This window comes from Condylostylus longicornis, unplaced genomic scaffold, assembly GCF_029603195.1.
Source record: "Condylostylus longicornis isolate FDR11 unplaced genomic scaffold, ASM2960319v2 ptg000040l, whole genome shotgun sequence".
Classification (NCBI taxonomy): domain Eukaryota; kingdom Metazoa; phylum Arthropoda; class Insecta; order Diptera; family Dolichopodidae; genus Condylostylus; species Condylostylus longicornis.
The window spans coordinates 1,824,619-1,841,139 of NW_026578009.1; the positions used below are offsets into that span (position 1 = coordinate 1,824,619).

A 16,521-nucleotide genomic window follows, 5' to 3' on the forward strand; every position below is an offset into this window, starting at 1 on the left:
GTACAGTCTGGGCTTTACGGTTCAATAGCGAAATGTCAAATTGAAGACATTTCAATTCAATTGACATTCTATTTCTTACAATAAGCAAGAAAAAAGAAAAAAAAAACATCGACGTGTTCGAGTGGCATTTAAAAAAATTTATTTTTATTTAGTTGAGCAAATCAAGAAAAAAATTTCCACTAATAAAATATATTAACATTTTAGAAAGAAAATAAAAAATGGTTTTAGCGGACTTAGGCCGTAAAATAACAACGGCCCTACATTCTCTAAGTAGGGCCACTATAATAAACGAAGATGTGAGTATGAATGAAGTTTTTACTATTGCATATACTACATACATTGGTACAAGAAGTATAAAGCTAATTTTAACTATAACACTTAAAGGTATTAAATTCTATGCTAAAAGAGATATGTGCAGCTCTATTGGAAGCTGATGTAAATATACGTTTAGTAAAAGAACTTAGAGAGAATGTTCGTTCTGTTATTGATTTCGAAGAAATGGGTGGCGGGTTGAATAAAAGACGGATGATTCAATCTGCTGTATTTAAGGAGTTAATAAAAGTAAGAATCATAAACTCAATATAAGTAAAAAGAAATTTAATTGTATAGTACAAAATTTTAGTTGGTTGATCCAGGAGTTAAACCTTACCAGCCAGTTAAAGGAAGACCAAACGTCATTATGTTTGTAGGTTTACAAGGTTCTGGTAAAACAACAACATGTACAAAATTAGCTTATCATTATCAAAAAAAGAATTGGAAATCATGTTTAGTGTGTGCGGATACTTTTCGAGCTGGTGCTTACGATCAAATAAAACAAAATGCAACTAAGGCTCGTATTCCATTTTACGGTAGTTATACAGAAGTCGACCCTGTTGTGATAGCACAGGATGGTGTTGACATGTTTAAAAAAGAAGGATTTGAAATGATAATTGTTGATACCAGTGGTAGACATAAACAGGAAGAATCATTATTTGAAGAAATGTTGGCAGTAGCAAATGCAGTTGTAAGTAAAATTTGTATTATGTTGAATAATCTATTTAAATCGGTAATAATGGTCTTTCAAAACGATCAAAATTTTAATGGGATTCTGAATTATTTAATCAATTATTTTCAACAATTATTTTATTTTCAAGAAACTAACAACACTATAAATAACAAATATAAAACTTAACTTTTTGGATTAGCATTTTCAGTTTTACTACTTTCTCCTTCGGACATTTCACTTTCGTCCAGATCATCTAAAATAATTTAAATATTAATATAAAAATGTAAATTAAATATTAAAAATGTTTTTACGGTTTCCTTTTGCAATTCTTCGTAATTTTTCTTGTTCCACAGCCGCAAAATAATCAACCTCGGCCTGCTCACACGCAGCTTTTCAAAGGAACAAAATGATAAAAATTTTCGAAAATATTTCAAATACAATTTACTTTTGTAGGGTTCCACAGCAAATTTGTCATCAATGTTCTCTTGTGCCTGATTATTTTGAACAGCAGTTTTGCTTTGTTTCAATTTTATTTCTCTAGATTTTGCTTCAAGGATTTTTTCGCGTCTGTTTTCGCGTTCAAACATCTTTTTTCATTTGTAAATAAATTTGCGGATAATAATAACGAACCTTGTCAAAAAAATTGAAAAAATTACCGCTGTTAGTAAGGGCTTATCATTTTTTGCACTGAAAATCATGTTTTCAGATACTTCAATCAAGAATGTTGCCCCTTTTTCACTTCCACAACTTACAAACTTCCCATTTTCATTTGTACGTAAGCAAAATAAAGGATCATCGCATACTTTAATACTTAATATAGGTTCATTCAATTGTTGTAATATATCCCATGCGTCAAGGACACCATCCATTCGTGTAACAAAAAATAACGAAACTCTAAAAATAACACATTAAATTTAAAAGAATTAATTAAGTGGTTCTAATACTTTGTATAACTCCAGCCGCCATCTGTTAAAATGGAATCATGATTTTTAGTCCAAATTATTGCACTTTCTTTGCAATCTTCTGACCATATTCTAGCAGTCCAATCACCAACTGTTAAAAAGTTCTTCACAAAAGCTGGGTTTCTCATAATAGCATACACTGGTCCTAATTGACATGGCATCTTAAATGTAAAATTAACTGGTAAAACAATTTTTATAATTCAAGTACATTTATACCCTAGAACTAATTTTTTCTGTTGGAGTTTTTCCCTTTCGATTACATGCAAAAAGCATTCCCATCTCGGTTCCAACCATAAATCGGGTTGGAATGGTTGTTTCATACTCAAGTACCGAAACACCATATGATCTACTTAAATCTTGTTCATCTGTTTTCATTGGATCCATTAGTAATCTATCTAAAGGTTCATTTAATTTTCTTGTGTCCCACCATATAACCTGACCATCAGAACTTCCAGAAAAAAATTCGGTTCCACTTTTGGAATTAATCCAAAGTACGGAATTAACTGCTTCCCGATGGCACACTTCATTCTCAGTAATCATCACTGGATACTTTCCAGATCTTGTGTCCCATGCAGCTACTTGCCCAGAATACATCCCGCTTACTAGTGATGTTGGATCCTTTTGATTATATTCCAGACATACACACTGAGATTTTGGTTCCAAAGTTAATAAAGGTTGATTAGGGTTTTCCACTTCCCAAATGTAAGAATTGCTTAATTGACCAGTTCTATCACCTTGAAATGTCATATCACAATGTGATATAGCTAGTTTAACACCCCCGTCTGGGGACCATGACAAATGGGTAACTGGAACCTTTATGGGATTTGGGTCCCGGTAAACATTAACTGTTCTTGATTGACAGGGTTCCAGCAAAGGAGCTGGTTCCATATCTTCAAAATAATTTTCGTAAATATTGACTGCGTTATTTTGAAATATGTAATGTTCCATTGGTTTTGTTAGAGCTAGTATTTGTTGAATATAGTTTTCGTCTTTTTCTATTTTGCGTTTATATCTTGAAAAAGGAAATTTTCGATAGCAGTATAGTTTTAAACATTTTGTGCCATTATGTACCTAACAGTTTGTTCAGGATCCTGCATATTAATGTCCTTAGGCCAACCACCTTCGTTATGAAAAACGCCACAATTCTTATATGTAACACAATCCGTGTTAGCTTCACTAATGGCCATTTGTGAAGTGTGTTGAGTTGTTATATCAACTGGGTTTTTTGGTATAAATTGCCTAAATAACTCCCGGTTCGACGGTTCACTGAAAACAACTTCGTCATGGTCAACAAACGTATGGTAACGTCCAAAATTTCTCCTTTCTCTTTTAAATATGTGTTCCATTTTTATTTTAAATTTTAATTATTCAACAATGAAATTTCTTTTCTATATAGAAAAATAAAGAAGTTTGCTAATCGATAAATTTTGTTGCCTATAGAGATTATCGCAGAATATAAAAAATGTATGGTAACTAAAATTCAACAGGTACAAACTAGAGTATTATTGGAAAATACTTCATGATGATTTAGTTCTTGAAAGATTGTAAGATACGTTTATCATCAAAATTAACTCTCATCTCTTATAAAGATGCACAAATTTTATAAGAAAATTAGAATTTTTTTTGGTTCCATTAAATACGTATTTTCTTTTAAAGTAGTGACTAATTCGAGCATAATATATCAGCAAACCTTTCAATTTAAGCATATACAACTCTTTATTTCCAGAAACCTGATAATATTGTTTTCGTAATGGATGCAACAATTGGTCAAGCCTGTGAGGGTCAAGCAAGAGCTTTTAAAGAAAAAGTAGATATTGGTTCAGTTATTATTACCAAATTAGACGGTCATGCGAAAGGTGGCGGTGCATTATCAGCGTACGTATTAAACATTTATAAATATCCACCAGGAAAATTACTAATTATTTATTAATTTTTAGTGTTGCAGCAACCCAATCTCCCATTATATTTATTGGTACTGGAGAACATATCGATGATTTAGAACCATTTAAAACAAAACCTTTTGTTAGCAAATTGCTAGGCATGGGTGATATTGAAGGTTTAATTGATAAAGTAACTGAATTAAAATTAGATGATAATGAAGAATTATTTGAGAAAATTAAACATGGCCAATTCACCATACGTGATATGTATGAACAATTTCAAAATATTATGAAAATGGGACCTTTTTCCCAAATTATGGTAATGTTTGTTTAAATATTTGCAATTAAATATATATATATATATAATATTTTATTTAAAATCATTTTTAGGGTATGATTCCTGGGTTTTCCCAAGATTTTATGACGAAAGGTGGTGAAATAGAATCAATGGCTCGAATTAAACGCATGATGACAATAATGGATAGCATGACGGATGGTGAATTAGATAATCGTGATGGAGCAAAACTTTTTAGTAAACAGCCAAGTAGAACGATACGTGTTGCACAAGGTTCTGGTGTAACTGAGCGCGAAGTTAAAGATTTAATAACACATTACACGAAATTCGCTGCTGTTGTTAAAAAAATGGGCGGTGTGAAAGGTTTATTTAGAGCCGGTGATATGACTAAAAATGTAAATCCAACTCAAATGGCTAAATTAAATCAACAAATGGCAAAAATGATTGATCCTAGAATGTTGCAGCAGGTAAATCAAATGAATTAACAAAATCTTTTATATAAAAATTAAAATAATTGTTAAAATAATTAATCGTTATAATAAAAATTTAATTTTTAGATGGGCGGTGTAAATGGATTACAAAACATGATGAGGCAACTACAGCAAGGTGCAGCTGGCGGATTAAGTAATTTGATGGGAGGGTTTGGAAAATAAATGCAATTTATAAAAAAATAGTAATATTGAAAAAATTTAATAATTTACTTGCGATTGTTAATATACTTTTTTTTTTTTGTTTTGTAATCAAAAGTCTTTAGAATTCTATATTTTAGAATAATAAAACCCAAAATCCAATAAAAGTTTTTAATGTTCTGTTTGTGACAACAATAATATTTCAGAAACACAGAACTTTTAGAAGATTAGAGTAATGGAATTAATAAAAACTCACCTAAAATATAATTAACTTATGTGTTTTTTATTTTTAACCAATATTCCTACCGTAATTATAATATATAGAAACTTAATAATAAGTTTACATTTTACAAAAGTTTGTTTTTTTCTTTTCTAAATTTTTTTAAATATGTAGTTTTTGATTTCACCAAAAATTATATCCCTTTTGTTGTTGTGCTTTTTGCCATTTTGCAACCATTTCTGAAACACCTTTATCACCCATACTTAAACCGGAAACTTTAACTTTTTTACGTTTCTTTTTTTCAATTTGTTGCTGATCATTAATTTCTCTAGGTGGTGTCCTTTTTAATGAATTGTTATTTGTTTCAATTACATTACTATTGCTTTGGGTATTTGTTGTTGATTGCATACTATTAGTTTCTGATGATTCGGCACTTATTTTAGCGATATCTGAATAAAATGCTGACAGTTCATCATTTATTATAACTGAAGTTGATATTGAAGGCGGTGATGGGGTCTATATTAAAAATAGAAAAAAAAAGAACAAAAAAATGCCATTAAAATTATTACATATTACAAATTTAATATTAAAATATAAAAAATATTGGTATTTAGTATTTAGTATATATAAAAATAATTATAATATTGACCAAAATTCTTTGGAATTTTTGTCTAATAAATCCTTACACATAATAATTTATATATGGTTTTTATACAAATGTTCTAAGTATAAGCGTAAATGACTAAATTGTAAAATCGGTTTTATTAATTATAAAATAAATATTTTGAAAAAAAAACTGAATTATTGTATTAAAAGCTTATGTTTCCGAAAAAAAACTTACAGTTATTCTTGGTGGTGGTGGTGCATTATCAGCATCCCAAGTATGTTGTACTAAAACAAAAATTTAAAATTATATATTAAATTTCAATAATATGCAAACAAATTAATTTTGATGAATAAATTTATTTTATTTGCATACCAATTATTTTTTCATTTTCGTTAGGTGGTGGTGTTGTACTTATATCCATCTCTACTTCACCTTTAACATCATCATTGCTTATGATTTTACGATCTTCCATTTTATTTGATGTCAATAGATTTTCAACTTCTTCATCATTTTTATCTTTGGCACTAGAATTATTTGTTTCAGTTATTGTATCACTTGTAGATGGAAATTCCCAACGAATTTCATTTGTAGTTAAATTTTCATAACAGTATTGGGCTGTTGTTCTGTTTACATTTATTGTAGAAGTGAATTTGTAATATGTTTGTTGACATTGTTGAGGTGGATGATGAAGTTGTTGTATCAAACAAAATAAAAAATAAAAAAAAAAAGAAAAGAAAAAAAAAGACAAGTGCAGTTTTTCTGATCTTCAATTGGATTTTTAATATTAATTTTTTCTTTTTTTTGTTTTTTTGCTTGGTAAATTAGTACATCTAGGTTAATATTAAGAGAAAAAAAAATATATTTTGTTTTTTAATACTTATAAAATAATTTACATATCTTAAAAATAAGTATATAATTGAAAAAATGAAAAAAAAAAAATATTCTGGTAAAATTATAAACTCGCAAATCATCATCCAAATATTGAACAAAATCTCAAGATTGGGATTCATTTTGTTTTCACTTTTTAAAAAGCATCGCCTTAAATGAGGAGGAAGATTTGATGATGACGTTGGCAGAATCATTTAGATTTTTTTTTTTTTTTTTTGTGATTTTGCAATTGGGACAAAAATTTTTTTTCTTATGTTAATTAATATTATCATTTATTTTAAAATAATTTTATATTTCTTTTAAATAAAACAAAGTGTTGTTAAAATACTTACAATTTGGCTGAAATAATTAATTAAAATTGAAAAAATGTGAATTTTTTTTTTATACTTTTTTGTTCCTTTTGCTGTTTTTACTTACTCGTTATGATGATTTATAGCTAATTATTTAGTTTTTTTTTTTTTTTTAGTTTCTTTTAATTATCGGGATTAACTTCTGCCGTCAGTGAAGTATTTAAGTGATTCATATTTTCACTGGATATTTTTTAATTTTTATACTATATCGTCTATATTGTATTATATTAATTAATATGAAATAATTTAATAGAAAAACTTCCTTTTATTTTTATTATTATAATTTTGTATTAATTTTACAACTTTAAATCTTTTCAAAGAACAAATATTTTGAATTCTTAATTTAAAAAACAAAACTCGGTACTATTTCATTATTTCAATCAGTACTATTTTTAAGAATAATCAAGTGTATCCTAGTGTCTGAAGGAAGAGAACTACATATTTTCTTGTAAGAATAGATTTTTAGAGAACTGATTAGAAATTCTATTGAAATTTCGAAATTAATATTGTATTTGGAATATGTTCTCAATTCATTTAAAAGTTAATTAAATTAAAATAAAATATCAATTTTTACATAATTAGCACACAATAATAAAAATATAATATGTTTAATTTATTTTGTAGATCGTTTCCAATATTTAGGAAATTTTAATAACTTCATTAACATTTAAATGGAAAAGTTTTATATTAAACGTTGTTTCTTCTATATTATCATAAAAATTAAGAATATTTTTTTTTTAAATAAACTTAATGTTTTGTTATGAACTTAATTAAATGTGAATTTAAAATTGAACAATGTGAAAATTTTAAATAATAATTTCATTGTTTTTTAATCATTATCAATCATTGCTAAATTTCTAATGGTTTATAAACTAGAACAATATGCTTACAAATAAATAGTGATTTTAAATTAATATTTTTCACAGAGAAAAAATAAAATGCTGAATTGAGTTTTTATAACGAATTTCAAAATAAGAAAAGAAATCCAAGAGACTTGTAGTATAAATTGTTCCTCGTATTTAACAAAGGCTAAAATAGTATAACTTTATTTATTTCTTAATAAAAACAACAATTTAATGTTAATCCAACCCGTAGATTTAATTTATTTATTTATTATAATATTATGATAATAACTACCATATCCTAATTGAAAATTTTATTTTTGATCTCTAGTTTCGATAAATATTTTTTTTTTTTTGTTGTAGCCCAAGTAGAACCTTATCTTTTTTATAAATACATATTTTATTACGACGAATGTAATTTATACAATTTTGAAAGGTTAAAAAAAAAAAATTAAAATCAAAATGAAATTTAAATTAATTGCATTCAATTTCAATTGTACAAAATATATTGAAAGTGTTCTTATAAATAATAGGTTTTAAATTAAAATCTAACAAAGCTACAATTTTCAATAAAATAAATTGTACTTTGTTTTTAAATAAATTTCAACAGACAAATCATGAAATTTTTAAGAATTTTTTTTTTCTTAGAATTTAATGTACCTAATTATAATATTTATAAAAAATAATATGGTTTTTGGCTTTTAATGGAACAAGTGAAAATTTTTATTTTTTATATTACTATCGCGTTATTTCTGTAATATTTTAATATTTGGCGATTTTTTTTTTCAAATTATGCCTTTTAAAAAATGCATTCAATAAAAATAAAATATATTATGTATGTATATTCGTACAATAATTTATTTCGATAAATTAATTAAAAGCTAAACCTTATTTTTTAAGTGAATATATAATATTTTATTGATTTTTGAAATTTAATGATTTGTAATATTTAGTGCTATATTATAAATATAAACCATATATTTTTTTTCAACATACATATGTATGTCTATATTGTACTAAAATTTAAAAAAAAATTTTAAGGCTTTTGTAAGAAATTACTAGATACAATATAAATTAAAGAAAAAATTCTTAAAGCAGACAAAGTGAACAATGATTTTACATTAATTAATTAAAAATATATTTGCATAATTTTTCAATTTGAAAATTATATATATTTATTATTGAAAATCATATACTAGTTTCATTAAACATTTATTGTAAATTATTGAGAGAAAATAAAAAATTAAAAACAATTAAAATAAAATTATCCTATTTTATATAAAATAATTATTAGTATCATCATCATCATGCTATGATACTATTACTTACCTGATTTATATATATAATATATATACATTTATACATATATTTGATAATTAAAATAAAAATTAAAATAAAATTGTAATAATTGCACAAAACCAACTTTAAAATATTATATAACACTTTATTATAAAGTGTTAATTAATAATATAAAAAAAAAAAAACAAATGGAAAAAATGTGACATTCTACACATTAAAATTAACAAAATTGAGTGTCAATTATTTATTATGAAAAATTTTTTATTTATTTAATTAAAAGATCAACTTATTACATTAACAAAATTTATTTTATTTTAAAAATGGAAGGAATACCTGTAATTTATTTTATGTTATTTATTTATTATTTTTATTTCAATAATAGTATTTGAATCGATTAAATTATTAGTTAAACTAAGGTACTAAATAAAAAACACAAAAAAATTATAAAATCAGTGATCAGTTAAAATAAATTAAAATTTCATAAATTTTTTGTTATGCTTAAAATTGGTAAGACAATAAAAAATAATGTATATAAAATGTACAGGCAAAATTATAACAAAATAAATTAATTAAAATGGAAAAAATTGTTTTTAGAAAATAAAAATAGAATCATATGTATTATAATTAAAATTAATAAATGAATGCCCCAAAAAAAATATATATATATATATATAAATATACTAAAAAGTTAACATGTAAGTTTATTACATTGAAGACAAATAAGAATAACCAGGATTTAAAATAAGAAGTTATATATTATTTAATATGTGTTAATAAAAAGTATTTATTAACTTGTTAATAATTTTAATTGTTATATCCTTTGTTTTAGATTTAAACATTTAGAATTTATCTTACGAAATATAATATTTTTTGAGGAACCTCAGTTTATTGTATAATAGAACGAACACGTTAGCAAAAAAGATCATTCTTTTAGATCTTTTCTTAATAAATTCTTTATAATCCGAAAAAAATTTAATTATTTAAATGAAAGAAGCTTTTTCACAAATTTAAATAAAATCTTTAAAACAATGACAATTAATTTTTATAATATCAATTTCATTCCTCCCTATAAGTACTAAAAATATTTTCAAAAATATTTTATAAAAATTGAAATATTAGTACAATTATTGTAAAAAATTGCCTAAAATTGCGATCTTTTCCAGGCTGTAAAATTTTAAATTTTCAAAGGTGATTTTAAAGATTTTCGTTGATTTTTAAAAAAATTTGAAATGAAATTTAATATTAAGCTTTCGTTTTTTACTTGTTCTTTTCTTCTTACTTTCTATATAAATAGAAATATTTTTGTTTGACCTTTTTAATATCGATATATTTTGCATATAAATGTATTTTGTATATAAATTACAAAATTTATTATTACATGTACATGTACACAATATAATACATTTCAATAAAAGATTTTAATTTTTAGCATACAAATTATGTTTTAAAATAACAAATGAAATAAAAATTGCATTTATCCGGTTGAGAAAATTTCTCTTAATATAAGAGATCATAGTCAATTTAAAGAATATTTTATTTGAAAGTATGGGAAGTTTCTTTTTTTGTTTTATCAGAATTAAGAAGCCAATTACACTTTTTTTGTTTTTAAATAAAATATTCTTTAGCAAAACAAGTAGTATACTTTTTCAATTTGGATCATTTTCATTACGTTGATATAATTGGTAATATAATATTCATTATAATTATTATAATTTTTTACAATGTAATGTTCGTTAGTTAATTATTTTTTATCACATTTTATCACTAATATCACTTGATTGTTATCACTGATTCTAATACTATTTTTTTTTTTTCGTTTCAAATTGACTTTTCTATGTTTTTAAAATTTAAAATCAAAGAAGGTATATTTTCACATACCTGTCCCATTTACATTTCCATCCCTCGGGTGCAGCATTTTGTTCTAATTTAATTAAATCGTCAGAAGTACTTTTTAGCCATTTAAAAAAATACTCAAATGATAGAGAAGAGGATTTGAAAGCTGCCAATAAAGTCTAAAATAAAAAAAATATTATTTATGAATATTATATTTGGTGCTTTTTAAAGTAAAAAATTAAATTACTTCTAATTGCACACGAATAGCTTGAACTGCGGATACTTCAGCATGACCAACTGATAAAAATTTTACTTTATCCGATATTAATTCACTCAAATCATGGATTTCCTTTTCAAATTTTATTTTTTCATCTAAAAGTTCTTGATTTGACTCATTATCATCATCCTTAGTTTCATTTGACTTCACAAATTCAACATGACTTTTCTTAAAATTACTATATAATTTTTTCTTTGCTAGTAGTTTTTCTGAGTTTGAGCTTTCTTTGGAAATAAGTTCTTTGGAATCATCTGAATTAGTTAATACGAATGATGGTCTGGAATCTTCATTTTCAATTTCCTCAATATTTTGTGCATGTTTTGCATTCGTACCAAATTCTATCCTTCTTTTTCTTTTGAAATTTTTTTCATCAAAACTTACATTTGTATTATTTTTGTTTGAACTAATTGAACTACATTCTGTTTTTATTTCATCCTCTTTTGTTTCTTTAACAAACTCTTTTTCTAATTCTTCTTTTAATTTACTAATTTCATCATCAATTTCTACATCAACTTTACCCCCAGTAATGATGCTTGCGAACGATGTGATTTGTGTTTTTTCACCTTTTGAGATCGATTTTTGAGACATTTGCGTCGAGTCATTTACATCTAAAGCTAATTTTGATTCATTATCCTCTTCTTTTTGATTAACATTATTTTCTAAGCCCCCCTCCTCTTCATCATCTGAGGTATAACTTACTAAATTTATTTTTGATGATGTTTGTTGTTCAATATCTAAATTTATTGCCTTAAAAAAAATAATTATACATTATTTGGAATCACTTTGTTTTTTTTTTCAGTATAATATATCAAATATAATCTTCAGTGCCCCGTGAATTTTAAAATGTTTAATAAATAACCTTTAGTTGTTAAATTAATTTTAAAACTCGAACCAAGGCAATTTCGTCATCACAAAAAAAAAGGTTTCTGCTTGAAAACTTGCAATCACTGAAGTAACATAGATAAATTATGTTTCTAGGTTACTTAAACTAATTTCAGGTGTGCAATTTCATCATTAACTTTTACAATCAATCAACTTTTGTAGCACCATAGTATTTTTGTAAATAAATATATCTACTTGCCTTTTTATTTTGTGATTTAGTTTTGTCTTCGTCTTCAGAGTTTGTTGCTGATTTATTGGTAAAACTATTTATCAACTCGATTTTTCTAAAAATAAAAATTATATATTCATCTTCTAAATCATCTTTTTACACTTCTACAATTTAAATAGCGATTTAAATAGATATTAAGTGTAAAAAATTTTTAGTTTTGCAATATTAATAGCTTACATGTCTTCATCACTTCCACCTTCTAAGTGTTTTGGGTATTTCTTTTTAATGTTTTTAGTTTCCTTTTCTTCATATTTTTGCTTTTTCTTCTTAATTTTTTTTGACCTTTTCTTTTCTTTGAAATTTGCAGGTTTTTGCCACGATATTTCTCTTGTAAATATATTGAGGTAATATGGAGTTTCTGAACCTTCAGCATAACCAATAGCCCAAGAATCATCCGGAATTTTCTTAAGAACTCTTTTAATTTCATTTAAAAATTCTTCATATTGTGCAGGTTTTTCCCATGTAACCTCTTTTGTGCTAATGTTCCAGTAATATGGATGACCAGTGTTAGCATCCATACATTGCGTCCAATCTACTCGAAAATTAAAATGTATTACTAAAAATTAAAATGAAAACAAAAAATTCAATTTTTTACCAGTTTTAGGAAGTGATTCTCTTTTATCACAAGTTTCTCCTCCTATTTCATTAATTAAATTGCCAATTTCTTTAGAAAATGAGTTTGAATTTTGCACATCGTCATTTTCATTATCGCTGTCCGACATATAATTCCCTAATAATGTAGATAAGCTATTTTTTGCTAAAAATATTATTTAACTTTGCTAAGAAATTAAATTTATTAACTTTCAAAATTGAAACTTACCACTCATTATATTTTTTTTATTACGAAATAAAATCTAATGTGTAAAAAATATTTTAATAAGTAATAAGTATGTACTTTTGATTTGACTCTCACCGAAATAGAACATAAAATAGCCAATTGTCAATTTCAAGATTAAGTTTGTGCCAGCAGGGCTGTGTTATACAATTTTACTATTTAGTACGTTCACATCAAATAAAGTTTGATGGTTAATTTGTATTTATTTGGATAAAATCATACAAAATTTTATTTGATTAAATCTGTTGTTCAATTTATGCCGGGTTTATTTTATTTCAAAAGATTTTTCAATAAATGTTTAAATTAGGCCAATCAAAATATCCAATGTATCGTATGCAGACTTTTAAAAATTCAGATAATGTTTACATATAATATGGCATAATAGTATATAAAATTTATTCTGACTCTGATGAAAGTTGTATTTATGAACACTCTTTGACATCAGACTTTGTTTGGCAGCAAAATAAAATACTAAATTATTCTCATTAGATTCTCATTAGATGTACCGTCAGATTTTTTTAAAAGTAAAATGGCGCCAATTAGTTTAAGTTTAAAAATTTTAACATGAATTCCGCATTCGGTTTTTCAACAAAGTTTGTTACATATTTTTGGAATAATTTTAAGACTCCATTTATGGTGTTTAATATTTGAGTGTCATAAAAGGACAAATTTGCCAAAAGGTTGTGTACGTTTGATTTTATTGTCATTTCAGTCATTTATCATTCCATAATAAGTAATGAAAAATATGAAATTGTGAATGATTTAGAATATTTAGATTATCATTTCAAAATTTATCGCATAGGTTGGCTCAGCACGTCCACTGTTGATTTTAGCGCTGTAATGCAGTGAACCGAAACCCTTCAATGTTTAGAGCGCAACACAAAAAAAGACCAAAGCTTTTAGGTGTATTGGGTTTAATATCAAGCGAATTCGAAACTAAATGTCAAATTTCATATTTGTTTGTGATATTGTTAGTTCCATTCTTATTCCTTCTATTTTATTATTCATCTAAGAAATTTGCTTGTCATAGTTAAGAATTTGTTAGCAGTATAATCGGTTTGCGGAAAATATCTTTTAAAAGGAATTAAAATGGCAGATAAAGAAAAAGACAATAAAGCAAAAACAGATTTAGGAATTTTAGAAGAAGACGATGAGTTTGAGGAATTTCCAGCAGAAGGTATAATTATAAAAATATATGTGCGATTTTTTCTGAAATGTTTTATTTAGTAGATTTCACTACCTCTAAAGAGGATGAAGATGATGTAAATGTTTGGGAAGATAATTGGGATGATGATAATGTAGAGGATGATTTTAATCAACAGCTGAAGGCACACTTAGAAAAACAAAAAATGGAAACATAAATTGCTTTTCGAATGTGTAGGACAATTTAAATACAAGTTTCTTTAAAAAAAAAACTGTGTTTTATTTGTTATGTACATAATGTACATACATATGTGTATGTTATTAGGAAATGGTATAATGTGAGGCAAATAAGGCGAATTTGGTTTGAAGGTTAGTGGTTGTTAGAATCGGCCGCTTAATTTTATTTTTAAACAAGCTAAATAAAAAGTGATGTCTAGAATAGAAGTTAGATTAAAAACACCAAATCCTCTTTTCACAAAGTGGTTAAGTGAGTGGTTAGAAGAAGCTAAAATTAAAAAAATGCGATCTGCCACTACATTAAAAGTAGCTTTGGATTCCTTAAAAAGATTTCCATTGCCTTTGATGAGCGGACGTGAATGTGGAATATTACGTGGATTTGGGGCAACATTATGTGGTTTATTGGATCAAAAATTAGCGGAATACAAAGTAAACAATTTGGAAGATTTCAATAGGAGTTTAAATTATAAAAATGATATTGTAGAGGTTGCTAATAAAATTCAGGAAAATCTTCGGAAAAACAAGTTGTCAAAAACAAAATCTTCCAAATTAAAAATTAAAACCAAATCTAAAATTGAGTTTGTAGTTGACGAAACCGAAACTCAAATTAAAATGGGTCCTGGCCATTTTAGAATAATTTTAATCGTAGATACCCAAGAAACTACTGGGTAAGTATGCATATGTACCTGCACAGTTATTAGTTCAAATTTTGAATAAATTAGAAAATATTTAGGGATGTACATACATACATATGTATGTATTTAAAAATGAATTATTATTTAAATGTATTTAAAATATTAATTATGATGTGTTAGTATTTAAAATTAAAAATGTGATTTTGCCTTTTTTAGAAAATTTAAAGCAATATTAGATGAAACCCGACTATATTTTGAAAAACAAAAAATTTCCCATGAAGTTCGGCGACTATCAATTGGTGATTTTGCATGGATATGCCGCGATAGTCATAACAATGAATTAATTTTGCCATATATCGTTGAACGTAAACGTATGGACGATTTTGCCACAAGTATTAGAGATGGTCGATTTCATGAGCAAAAGTTTCGTTTACGGAATAGTGGAATACAAAATATTATTTATTTAATAGAAAACTATGGCAATAATCAACACATTGGTCTCCCTATTCAAACGCTAATGCAGGCAGCAGTAAATACACAATTGCATAGTGGTTTTCAAGTTCAATTTACACAGAATCATCGAGAAACATTATCATATTTGACAACGTTAACAAAAATTTTAATTGAAATGTTTAAGGTAATATTAAATTTACATTTTTTTTGGATTCATAATTTATCTTATTTTGTAAATTTGCAGGATAAAACTTTATTGAGTACAGAGAAAAAATCCTTACAATCACAATCTATGGATGCTTCATCTTTTGATTTAATGAAATTCAATGAATTTCAAGAAAATTCTAGTAAAACAAAGAATGTTAAAGTTCGAGAAATATTTATTAAACAACTTTTACAATTAAAATCTTTATCAATTGACAAAGCTCTTTCAATAACGGAAATATATCCAACACCTAAATCTTTGTTATTAGCTTATAAAAAATGTGGAAATAGGGAAGAAGCAGAAAAGCTTCTGGCTTGTATACCAAGTGGAAAATTAAATCGTCCAATAGGGATACAAATCAGTAAAACTATTTACCAGTTTTATAACGATAACTTTTAGTATTTTAATAATTTTATTGATAACAAAAAATTAGTTCTTAGAAATTCATTCATATGTAGTACTATTCAGAAATATTTATATTTATTAGTATTTCTCATTGCGTAAATAAATGTAAGAAATTAAAACATTAGATTTTATACTTTCTTAAATTTCAATAAAGATTTAAAAAAAATCTTTTTACCTTATTATAAAAAAAAGTAAATTTATTAATCAGTTAGTTGTCCGCAATGGTATTCAACATGTGTTTATTCATTAGTGAAATAATTAACTTAACGTACATGTGTATTTATGTACTATTATGTTGTAGAATGCAGATTTTTCAAGAGCACCGAATAGGTAAGATGACATCTCCCCTGGAACACTGTAGCAATAGCCGATACAGTAATATAATATTACTGTTCCAAGTATAAAGCTGGAGATATTCCCAAGGGAATAG

At 25.4% G+C, this 16,521-nt stretch overlaps 4 protein-coding genes across 4 annotated transcripts; 2 read left to right on the plus strand and 2 right to left on the minus strand.

The window, feature by feature from the left end:
* The first annotated feature begins 80 nt into the window (after positions 1-80).
* LOC129609526 (signal recognition particle subunit SRP54) lies at positions 81-5,022 on the plus strand. Its single transcript, XM_055521486.1, has 7 exons — positions 81-296; positions 385-561; positions 623-1,003; positions 3,674-3,822; positions 3,885-4,146; positions 4,218-4,589; positions 4,680-5,022. Exons 1-7 carry the CDS (start codon positions 219-221, stop codon positions 4,773-4,775), a joined length of 1,515 nt encoding a protein of 504 aa, XP_055377461.1. The 5' UTR covers positions 81-218; the 3' UTR covers positions 4,776-5,022.
* On the minus strand, positions 1,168-3,302 carry LOC129609545 (dynein axonemal intermediate chain 2). Its single transcript, XM_055521517.1, has 7 exons — positions 3,019-3,302; positions 2,164-2,959; positions 1,930-2,108; positions 1,642-1,879; positions 1,431-1,572; positions 1,297-1,374; positions 1,168-1,238 (listed from the first exon to the last, which is right to left on the minus strand). Exons 1-7 carry the CDS (start codon positions 3,291-3,293, stop codon positions 1,168-1,170), a joined length of 1,779 nt encoding a protein of 592 aa, XP_055377492.1. The 5' UTR covers positions 3,294-3,302.
* On the minus strand, positions 5,014-13,121 carry LOC129609525 (formin-binding protein 4-like). Its single transcript, XM_055521485.1, has 9 exons — positions 12,999-13,121; positions 12,774-12,935; positions 12,356-12,710; positions 12,149-12,233; positions 11,038-11,814; positions 10,836-10,969; positions 5,951-6,201; positions 5,813-5,862; positions 5,014-5,487 (listed from the first exon to the last, which is right to left on the minus strand). The coding sequence occupies exons 1-9, from the start codon at positions 13,003-13,005 to the stop codon at positions 5,155-5,157; spliced, it is 2,154 nt and encodes a 717-aa protein (XP_055377460.1). The 5' UTR covers positions 13,006-13,121; the 3' UTR covers positions 5,014-5,154.
* A 1,281-nt stretch (positions 13,122-14,402) lies between these two features.
* LOC129609741 (crossover junction endonuclease MUS81) lies at positions 14,403-16,085 on the plus strand. The gene is made up of 3 exons (XM_055521855.1): positions 14,403-15,061; positions 15,245-15,665; positions 15,726-16,085. Exons 1-3 carry the CDS (start codon positions 14,586-14,588, stop codon positions 16,083-16,085), a joined length of 1,257 nt encoding a protein of 418 aa, XP_055377830.1. The 5' UTR covers positions 14,403-14,585.
* The last annotated feature ends 436 nt before the right edge of the window (positions 16,086-16,521 follow it).

Coding starts and splice junctions, on each gene's coding strand:
- LOC129609526 (XM_055521486.1), top strand. CDS start 219: ATGGTTTTAGCGGACTTAGGCCGTAAAATAACAACGGCCCTACATTCT. Junction 297..384: donor CCACTATAATAAACGAAGAT/GTGAGTATGAAT, acceptor TAACACTTAAAG/GTATTAAATTCTATGCTAAA. Junction 1,004..3,673: donor TGGCAGTAGCAAATGCAGTT/GTAAGTAAAATT, acceptor CTTTATTTCCAG/AAACCTGATAATATTGTTTT.
- LOC129609741 (XM_055521855.1), top strand. CDS start 14,586: ATGTCTAGAATAGAAGTTAGATTAAAAACACCAAATCCTCTTTTCACA. Junction 15,062..15,244: donor GATACCCAAGAAACTACTGG/GTAAGTATGCAT, acceptor TGCCTTTTTTAG/AAAATTTAAAGCAATATTAG. Junction 15,666..15,725: donor TTTTAATTGAAATGTTTAAG/GTAATATTAAAT, acceptor GTAAATTTGCAG/GATAAAACTTTATTGAGTAC.
- LOC129609525 (XM_055521485.1), bottom strand. Junction 12,711..12,773: donor AGAATCACTTCCTAAAACTG/GTAAAAAATTGA, acceptor ATTTTCGAGTAG/ATTGGACGCAATGTATGGAT. Junction 10,970..11,037: donor CTATTCGTGTGCAATTAGAA/GTAATTTAATTT, acceptor TTTTTATTTTAG/ACTTTATTGGCAGCTTTCAA.
- LOC129609545 (XM_055521517.1), bottom strand. CDS start 3,293: ATGGAACACATATTTAAAAGAGAAAGGAGAAATTTTGGACGTTACCAT. Junction 2,960..3,018: donor GATCCTGAACAAACTGTTAG/GTACATAATGGC, acceptor TCCTTTTTCAAG/ATATAAACGCAAAATAGAAA. Junction 1,239..1,296: donor AAGAATTGCAAAAGGAAACC/GTAAAAACATTT, acceptor AAATTATTTTAG/ATGATCTGGACGAAAGTGAA.